Source organism: Centruroides sculpturatus, unplaced genomic scaffold (assembly GCF_000671375.1).
Source record: "Centruroides sculpturatus isolate CEXI.00-Female unplaced genomic scaffold, Cexi_2.0 scaffold3, whole genome shotgun sequence".
NCBI lineage: Eukaryota > Metazoa > Arthropoda > Arachnida > Scorpiones > Buthidae > Centruroides > Centruroides sculpturatus.
Genome location: NW_019384366.1, coordinates 2,090,951 through 2,100,547, shown reverse-complemented (window position 1 = coordinate 2,100,547; position 9,597 = coordinate 2,090,951). Strand labels below are relative to the sequence as shown.

The 9,597-nt window shown below is 35.2% G+C and overlaps 2 protein-coding genes across 3 annotated transcripts; both read right to left on the bottom strand.

Moving 5' to 3' along the window:
* Positions 1–1,174: 1,174 nt before the first annotated feature.
* On the bottom strand, positions 1,175–3,275 carry LOC111612627 (cleavage and polyadenylation specificity factor subunit 3-like). Its single transcript, XM_023353870.1, has one exon. The coding sequence runs from the start codon at positions 3,273–3,275 to the stop codon at positions 1,212–1,214; it is 2,064 nt and encodes a 687-aa protein (XP_023209638.1). The 3' UTR covers positions 1,175–1,211.
* Positions 3,276–5,418: 2,143 nt separating this feature from the next.
* On the bottom strand, positions 5,419–6,684 carry LOC111642711. 2 transcript variants are annotated; one of them, XR_002754588.1, is made up of 3 exons: positions 6,431–6,684; positions 5,506–6,341; positions 5,419–5,436 (listed from the first exon to the last, which is right to left on the bottom strand). XR_002754588.1 is itself a non-coding variant. In XM_023389093.1 (2 exons), the coding sequence occupies exons 1-2, from the start codon at positions 6,485–6,487 to the stop codon at positions 5,796–5,798; spliced, it is 603 nt and encodes a 200-aa protein (XP_023244861.1). In that variant the 5' UTR covers positions 6,488–6,684; the 3' UTR covers positions 5,443–5,795. The 2 variants fall into 2 exon arrangements, 1 of the variants encoding a protein (XP_023244861.1); XM_023389093.1 differs by lacking the exon at positions 5,419–5,436 and having other exon boundaries at positions 5,443–6,341.
* Between the last annotated feature and the right edge of the window lie 2,913 nt (positions 6,685–9,597).

Here is a 9,597-nt window from a genome sequence, read left to right as displayed (position 1 = left end):
ATTTTTGAGTTGTGTCACTATTCTTGTGCACCAACGACATGTTCTTTATCAAGAACCTGAAAGTTTCTAAAAGGTTTTTGCAGTAATAAAAGCAATATGAAATAGATTCGTGTTTAAAGAGCTTCCTTAACAAAGGCGTTTTGAAAAAAAATATTGGTTGTAATTTACTTAAAATTACAGACTGTAATTTTGATATTTGTAATGAAATTTTCTTTTAGTTTATTTATTTATTATTTTTTAAATATTTACATCGTAAAATTTAATACTGTATTTTGATTCGATCGAATAACTCCAATAACATTGTTTACAAAGATGATGTCAAATCAAATCAAATCATTTTCACGAAACTCCAAAAATGCTCCTGAAAAATCTTAAGTTTTGTTTAATATTATCCGAAAATACAAAATGAAACTTAAATTCAAGAAAAGCATTAAAAATTGTAAAGATATAGACTGCAAATACTTGTTGTAAGGAAATAGATGTATGCCAGGAGGATGATTCTGGCATGCATTTTAATTTTCATCAGGAAGTAAGAAATATTTCTCACTTCCTGGCATGAATTATCTTTTTGAAAAACAAAAATGCTTAACAGTAAAAAAATTCTGAAGTTCGTGTTGTTCTTAAAATCACAAAGGAACTAATTACTTAGAAATATTCATTGTAAATACAGCAAAAGTAATTAAAGAATATACAGTAGTTTTCCATATATTGTGTATATATTGATATATATCATGCGTGTAATAATCCGAATACATATGTAAGACACGAATATATTTTCTATGTGTACTTTGCGGGTTCTCATTTGTCCTACTTCATAATATTCAAAACGATAAATTGTACAAATATATGAAGCTAACTATACTAATTTCTACGCATTAATTTATGGTATGTTATATTATATTAAAGCATATTTTTCATTCATAATTTTCTTCTGCTTAATTTTTTTCACATATATTAAAAATTAATACTATATCAATTTTATAAACAATATTTTCTATAAAGATTTAAAACTTAATCATATCTTAAAATATTTTTGGAATTGTATGAATTTCATCTTTAGGAAGTTTTGAATGTTTTTCAGGTTGTACAAAACAATGTATTTCAGGTTGAAGTATGTTTCTTATATTTATTTATTGAGTTTTTCAGACATTATGCCAACAGGNATTACATTTTTCACATTATGTTTAATAATGTTATAAAAAAACAAAAATTTAAATTTTCATGGGAGCTAAAGAAATATACAGTTTTTTTACTGCTGTGCTTATTGTTTGCTGCAGACCTTCATCTTCATCACATTTAACTTCTTGAGTTCTCAGATTAATTGTGACACATTTACCATCAACGGTTATCATCATTCTATCATTTTTAACAATTTTGCTAACAGATTCTTCTCCAAACATATTTCCTAACATTTCCATTAAACATTCTGTATAATGCATTTTGTCCACTTTAAAAACAGGTGGTATAGCCTTTGAGCCTAACATGGATGATTCTGTTTTTAATATTACAGCTACCACAGCATCTGCATACATGTCATTAACAGGACTGGCATTCCATTCCAATGTAATTCTTCTTCCTTCTTGAGTTAGCATTATCTTTTTGAAAACCTTAAGAGCTTTTTTCCCTTTGATATCTATAACTTCCACATCACCAGACAGTTGATTTAAATAAAAGTGCAATAATTGGAAGTTTCCAGTAAAATAAATACTAAGTCTTTGACTTACGACACTCATAACCATGTCAGTATATTTTGAAAGATCAGTGGGAGCAAGAAGATGATAACTAAAATTTCTTTTCACAAGTATACCTGAAACCTTATGTCCAGGAGTTGGAGGATCTACTGCTAAACTGCCCATGACTTTAGCTGTTTTTTCACCTCGAAAATATAATTCTACACTCTGTGTATTCCTTGGATTATGAACCTCAACTTGTGTTTCATTATCATCTTCATATTCTCTAATGATTGCAGCTTTTAGTCGATTCATTTCATTCTGTTCTCCATGAACTAGCACAATATGTGGCGGTTTTAACATTCGAATAAATTCACTAGTCTGTTGGTAATCCGTATGAGCAGAAAATGATATGTAATCAACAGACATCTTCAAAAGAAGCTTTTGCCCATTCATAGTGGTAATTTCTTCGGGTTCAGTTAAAATATGTTTTGCTAACGTACCTTCTACACAATAACCAGCAATGATAACACCATTTTTTGCATCAATACACCAACTCTCAAATAACTCTCTTGAAAGACCACTTTGCATCATACCTGGACTTGCCATGACTACACAAGGACCAACATCTTCAAAATGATCAATACTTTTTAAATTACAAATGTGTTTAAACACGAATGGATTATTAATAGCAATCTGATGACGAATACGATCATTCATTGCATTTACATACGTTTGATATACAGCCATACATTTCTTAGCTAAGGAAGATGCATAATAAATGGGAATGTCATGTAGTTCGGGATGATTAGACCAATATTCATCTAATATGAGTAACAGTTCTTGAGCTCTTCCTAAAGCAAATACAGGAATTAGACATCTTCCACCCCGGTTCACAATATCATGAACTAATCCAGTAAATCGTGCTTCTCGTTCTTCTCTTTTCTCGTGAATGTGTGTTCCATAAGTTGATTCTACAATAAGCACATCTGGATGAACAGTGGGTATTTCTGCAGCAGGCAAATGTCGATCTTCTTGACAGGAAAAGTCTCCCGTATAAAGAACTTTAACTCCGGCTATTTCAATCATAAACATTGCTGCTCCCAAAACATGTCCAGCATTGTAACACCAGAACTTGATACCATTTACTGATTTTTCTTCATGAAAATTAACCAATTCAATCTTCTCCATACTTGCTTCAAGATCACTTTCGGTATAAAGCATTTGTTCTGTCCCTATATTACTAACCTTAATATAATCTGCCAATAGCCATCGATATATAGCTTTAGTGGCATGTGTCATAAAACAGCGTCCTCGAAATGTCGTCTTTTGTAAGAACCAAGGTAATGCTCCACAATGATCAAGATGAAAGTGCGATATTAGGAGAAGATCGATTTCGTCGGCTTCGATCCAATCGACGAATGGCAAAGCATCCATTCCCGAAAGACCTGGATGGATGCCGCAATCTAACATTATTTTTTTACCTTTAAATTCCATAATTATACATGATCTACCAACTTCTTGACCAGCACCGAGTGGTCTAATAACTAACATATCACTTTCTTCAGGAGGAACCTGACTTTCAGCTCTCCGCTTAGCCGCCATTTTAAGATTTTCAAAACAGAGATTTTCGCCCTCTAATGGCGCAAATTGAAAGTAAAAAAAAAAAAAAAAAAAATGGCCCAATCGCAGTGGCCATCTAGCCGACTTATAACTTGAAATTTATTATTTATTTTTTTCNAAAAAAAAAAAAAAAAAAAAAGATAATGAAAGTTGCTCAAATAAATAATTTAGTTTATTTTTAATTAAATAATACATACATTTTAAAAGCATTTATTTAATATTTAATATATAACATCAAGCGATAATATTGATCGCTTGCGAGGATTAAAATGATTATTCCTTGAATTGTAACTTAAAGGATTATTGTTTGTGGAAGCAGACAGATGACTGATTTGAAAATACACTTCTATAGATTTGTAAATAAATAAAACTCACAAAACTATACTTCAGAAAAAATTTATTTATTTAAGCATGAGTAGCAGATTCAGAGACAAATTTATAAAATGTTGAAGATGAATTTTAGATCGAAACTTTGAAAACATTTCCTTTGGCATTCTCTTAGTTTGACTGTCAAATGTATTCTAAAACTTGCATGCATGCACTGCATACCTATAGGAACCGGCACTAACTCGTTCCAAGCGAGACATGCTCGGTCTCCCATCCATCTTTCCTATGTGTTATATGTATAACCTTCACCCAAGTTCGTTGAAATCCGACAGCCTGCCAATCTGTTACAAATAATTGGCAATAAATCCGAAAACGCGTCGTGAACAAAATGGTAATGAATGGCATTTCCTCACCGAAATAATATATTATGTAAGAGATATGGTACATTGCAGGCAAACTAAAAACAATTTATGTGCAAATGTCTAGTGTACAATAAGAAACTCTTTATATGCAAGTGTCGCTACTTGTTATACTTTCAATATCTAGTATAAGAAGATAACAGCAGGATGTTTGAGCGGTTAGGACTTCAGTCTACCTCTCTGAGATCGAATTTGAACTGTTCAAGAATCTGTACCTGATGTGTCAAGACAGCCCGGCAGCCCAAATTGTGGATCTTCAGAAACCAAGCATGGGTAATATTAAAACGGTCCTCTCTTCGTGCCCTCCATAAACAAAACAAAACAAAAAATCACCAGCTGCCATATTGCAAGTGTGATGAAATATACGATGAGCACCAAGATCTTTAATTAATGATCTTAGGTAAGAGTTAGCAATACTGAAATACGTGCGCAGATAATTTCTTACCATAGTAAATTCCCAGAGATTTAACAGAAAAATTCATCACAAAACGATTATTGATGCTAATGTGTGAAATTCAATTTAATCCATGCAAGGTGTGATTACCAGAGCCCCTTCGGCCGCCAATTTAAAGCGTTTTAATCTTTAAAATTGGCGTTTCCACTTCCCGGGACGAGGACCCAGGGGTTGGATTTGTGGGAAGCTAGTGTTCGGGTTGTTTCATTGTGTCGAATTTGTTGGAAAATAAAAATATTAACATTTTCATGATTCGATTAATGGCAACACTGATCGTTTTTGCTATAAGCTCCCTCTATTCTTTTTTCTTCCCGCCTTTTTTGTTTTCTTCTTGCCTTTTTTGTTTTCCTTTTTTGTTTGAAGTTCTAGTGTTCCTTCTTTTTGTTTAAAATAAAAGTTTTTGTTGGCTATAACAGTGTCTGTTGTAGTTTCATAATATATGAACACACCTGAATTCTACTTGCCGAGTTTTTTTTCTCTTTATTCAAACGTTTTGAGCCTATTTGGATAGGCCATCCTCAGGTTTTCCTTTATCGTTTTTTGTTGTAGTTTCAATCATTAAGTTTTAACAGAATTAAACAGAACGAGGCGCTTGACGTGTAAGTGCTTGAGTGCGAGAATTCGAGTAAAGGTTAAACGATGTATATATCTTCGTGTACAGTGATGTTGTGTCCGTGAGTGTATGTGTATTTGTGTGATCGAAGAACATCTTCGGTATGTCTATAAACAGAACAGTAAATTACGATACGAGAATAAGACGTGTTAAAAAATGAAACGAAAGAGTTCTTACCATCGGAGATTTCGAAAAATATTCACTTGTACGATAAATGACCACTTCATCCTCTTCGTGGTAAAGTTGGGGAGGGAGATTCTTCTCCCTCCCTCCCCAACTTTACCACGAAGAGATGAGACTTTGGGAGATTCTTCTCCCTCCCAAATGTTCCTACAGAACACAAAGACAGTGAGAAAACGTGAAGTTCGTTCATTTATTACATAAGGTCAACATTATTACCTTTATCAGACAGTCTTTCTTCCCGAACAGTGTTATGAGAAGAGCGAAGGACCTGACCTAGCCTTGCCTACCTAACCTACCGTAACCGGAAGCTCAATCTTCATAACAGCTGTTTGGGAAGAAAGGTCGGCCGAATGTCGCGTCAGGGTGGTCACAATCGGAAGTCAAATCAATTGTCGTCGATCGAGTGTCACGTATGGGAGACAAGTCCGTGAGGTGAGAACATCCGGGTAAGAGAAGGCCACGTCCGAGTAAAGGTATCGTGTCCGGGTGAAAAGTGTCGAATCCGGTCAGAATGTCGCATCCGAGTGCAAAGGACGAGTTGGAGAAAATCGAAGAGGATCACCGCCTAGGCCAAGGGAACCGCAGCCTCCCACAGCAGCAAAACCGCGGTTTCTCGACTTCGGCGGCGCTCTCCTCCGAATCTTCCCCGTTCCGACTTCCGAAAGACGATGTGGAGACGTGGTCGCGAGCGCGGACGGAGACGCAGACCTCGCGAAAATAGACGAACTCCAAGAGGACTCGTCACTATCTATGCCTTCTTTAACAAGGCCTAGGGCCGGCTGATCTCTGACCACCTTGGCCAAGTGGAATGGACTCAGAACTCTCCCGCCTCCAGGAGAATCCCACGCCACACGCACTGGGGGAAGGTCGTCACAACCCGCTGCTTCTCGCTCGACGGTCTCAAACGACACCGAACTAATCGATTCGACAGAGACCAGTCGAGCCAACGGTCCTCGAACGTCTCGTCGGAGCCGTCCGAGAAACCCCTTCCCTCCGGCGCCACCGCATTCTTCCGTCGGAACCTCCGGCGAAACCACGCAAACATCTTCATTCTGAAAAAAAAGAAAATTTGCAATTAATCGATTAAAACAAAAGCTTGAATTAATGTCAAAAATTCTTCCGAGAAAAGCAAAATGCTCACCGCAGCTGCCTTTTTAAATCTAAAAGATTCGAATCCGAAGTGCAAATGGTCGACCATCGAACGATGTGCCGAGATGTCTTCTGGGACCGATTCTCTAAGTGATATTAAATAAATTCTTACGTCTAAGGGTCAATATGGAATAAGACTTACCTGAAAAATATTTAATCTTCTCTGCAAAAGTCCGCAAACCGCAAAAAAAGCAACGCAATCGAAGAGCACAACAAAAGCACGTCCGACCAGACCCACAAACACAATCAAACTGTGAATCGTCATCTGTGACGAATTTCGAACAAACGTTAGAAGACGCGTCAACAATGTTCGAATTACGTAAAAGTTTGAATTAAAAATATCAATTTTATTTTTTTAATTAATTTTTTTTTTTAATTTTGCTTCAATCATTTTCTTGTGTTCGGAATTTGATAAATAAATTGTCTTCTGCATTTACATGGTGCAGAATGTCCACCGTGAAGAGGTAAAAGACGACATTTTTAAATTCTACATCTCGAGGCTTCGAAAATTGCCGAAAATTCGTTTGAAAAAATATCTTTTTCGTCCATTTTCGGCCATCGCACGAATAAATCAAATTCTTAGGATTTCGATATTATTTCGCTTTTCAGAAAGATTCCTCGGTCGTCGTCGGGGTTGCGGGTTTCGCGTATTGATGCAACATCAAACTGGATAAAGTTAATATTAAAAATACCGAAAAACCTTTATAATATGGCCGAACGAAAATTAAGTCCGAAACAACGGTGAAATCGACATAGAGGATAAACAGACTGAGCTAGGGAGAAACGACCATTCTTTCTCCTTGAGTTTCTGACTTTCTAAAGGATCTCTTTCCTAAATTCTTAATTTGATGGGTTAATCAATTTGACACTTCCGTTCGACTTGGTCCAACTTTGAAATTTCGCTCGTATCTCACGCCATGATATTTTCTTTTCTAACGGCTAAGAATTTTTCTTTGTCTTCATTACTTACAACGCGAAAATTTTGCTTTCGAAGGAATGCTACATTTATTTCCAAATTTTCTCATGTTAGAGTCAGAGCTGGATTTTTCCGATTGACATTCCGAACTTTCCTATCCGTGACAATTTGAAAAAATTTTAGACCTATTAATTCGCACTGTCTTAATCTCGAGAACGGAGTTAAATGAAATGCGAGACCAGATATGGAAACTTTAGGGACAGGAGGCCTCAATTAACTATATATGAACTTTCGGTGCAAACCGGAAGTCAAGTTATTTCAATTCAAAACTCCCCTGCTCAAAAGCAGTTAATAGATGCTAACGGAAAAGTATGATGTACAGGTGCAAGACACTACTAATTTGATGTGGAGAGCACATGTTTTAAATAAAATATTTTAAAATATGATTAAAAATTGCATCCCCAGCATTGTGACGGTGTCGCAATAAACTATTGTTTGTAGTTATAGTTTGTATTTATTTATTTATTTTCAAAAACACACTGTGGCCAGGTAGGCCTTTTTCAAGCATCTTAGAACAAGATCGACAAATAAAACAAAAAGAGAGTTAGTCTATACTAATATTATAAAGAGGTAATGTTTGTATGTATGTATGTATGTTAGTTTGTATGCAGCAGGTAATCTCCGAAACTACTCATCCGATTTCAAAAATTCTTTCACCAATATTTAGAATGGAACTTCAGGGTGGACATAGGCTATATATTATTCCGTTAAATATGGGGAATGGACAGTTCTTTACGGTAAGCCTTACGGGGAAGGTTACCGTAAAGAACTCTGCTTCTATTTATACTATTTTAGATGCGGTTTTTTCCGTTTTTGATTGCGTTTTAATAGAGTACGTCAACAGAATGTACACTAAGAAGGGATTTTTCGATATTCCCCCCGCGGGGGAGAGAGACAGGATTAAGGCTTACTCTGAAAAACTTGGCTTCTATTATACTATTTAGATGCGGGTTTTTGCGTTTTTGATTGCGTTTTAATAGGGTACGTCAACAGAATGTACACTAAGAAAAAATTTTTCGAAAAATTTTCCCCCACGGGGGAAGTGTTATACATTTATAATAGATACATTTTGAGCCACAACAAGGCGTGGCGGGGTCTGCTAGTTAAACAATAAACAAGATGCGAGCTGAAAAAAATAAAATAATTTACATTATTTTTCAAATTTATTTAGATTAATTAATAACAATTAGTGTAACTTAAAATTTTTTCACGTTGTTTTTTGAAGATTTTGTAGCTGAATACGTTCCGTAAATTGTTACTCAAACTATTCCAATAGGAAATTATTTGGAAGATCAGTGCAAATTTACCCACTTCAAGTTTAACGATTGGAAGATTATATCCACAGATTTTGCGAGTATCGCGTGATGATTTTCGACATTTACCTATGTTATTTCCGAGATAGCTATTTTCTTTGTTACCCTTTATGTATTTATTCCTCTCTAACAGAACTTGTTTGATGTAAATTTCGCATAGTTATCAATATTGTCGGTACTGTAAAATTCTGACACTGATTCCCTGTAATGTAGATTATGAATTGAACGCATGTAGCAATTTTGTATCACCTGAAGTTTATTGACAGCATATAAAAATGCGGTTCCCCAGACAATAATACCATATCTTATTTTGGTACATACTGATATATGGTACAACCGTACAATCAAATGTAATGTACTTAAAAAGTTTTGAATTTTCTTGTTTATCCCAATATACTTTGCCGAGGATAGAGTAACATCATCCATTTGTCTGTTCCAGCGCAGATCATCATCAAAAGTTATTCCTAAAACTTGATAGCGTTTACTCTATGTTGTTATCAGTTATTTTAATTTTTAGGTAGTCGAAGTTTACTTTTTTGTTTCTATCGGCAAAACAGAGAAGTTTTGTCTTGTTTTTATTAATTAACAACCTATTATTTTCCATATAGAGGAGAGGAGGGTATTATGAAATAGTCGGGCAATATGTAATACCGAGGTTTCGACTCTGTTTGCTGCTGTTATTACGTGGGAATACCATGAACTAATCAAGAAAGACTCCCACGATGCAGTGCAGTGAGAGTTGACCGCTTGTTGTCATCGTACCACTCGCTACAGAACAAAGTGTGTTTAATGATTTTCAAGAGTTTTTACAGGCAAGTTTTCAAACATTTTAACTTACTAGTACACATGTGACTCGAACACTGATGTTAA

What these genes read in the sequence shown, in the direction of transcription:
- LOC111612627 (XM_023353870.1), bottom strand. Translation starts at nt 3,275, where the DNA reads ATGGCGGCTAAGCGGAGAGCTGAAAGTCAGGTTCCTCCTGAAGAAAGT.
- LOC111642711 (XM_023389093.1), bottom strand. Translation starts at nt 6,487, where the DNA reads ATGGTCGACCATTTGCACTTCGGATTCGAATCTTTTAGATTTAAAAAG. An exon ending in GATTTAAAAAGGCAGCTGCG is followed by an intron (nt 6,342 to 6,430) that starts GTGAGCATTTTG and finishes CTTTTTTTTCAG; the next exon opens with AATGAAGATGTTTGCGTGGT.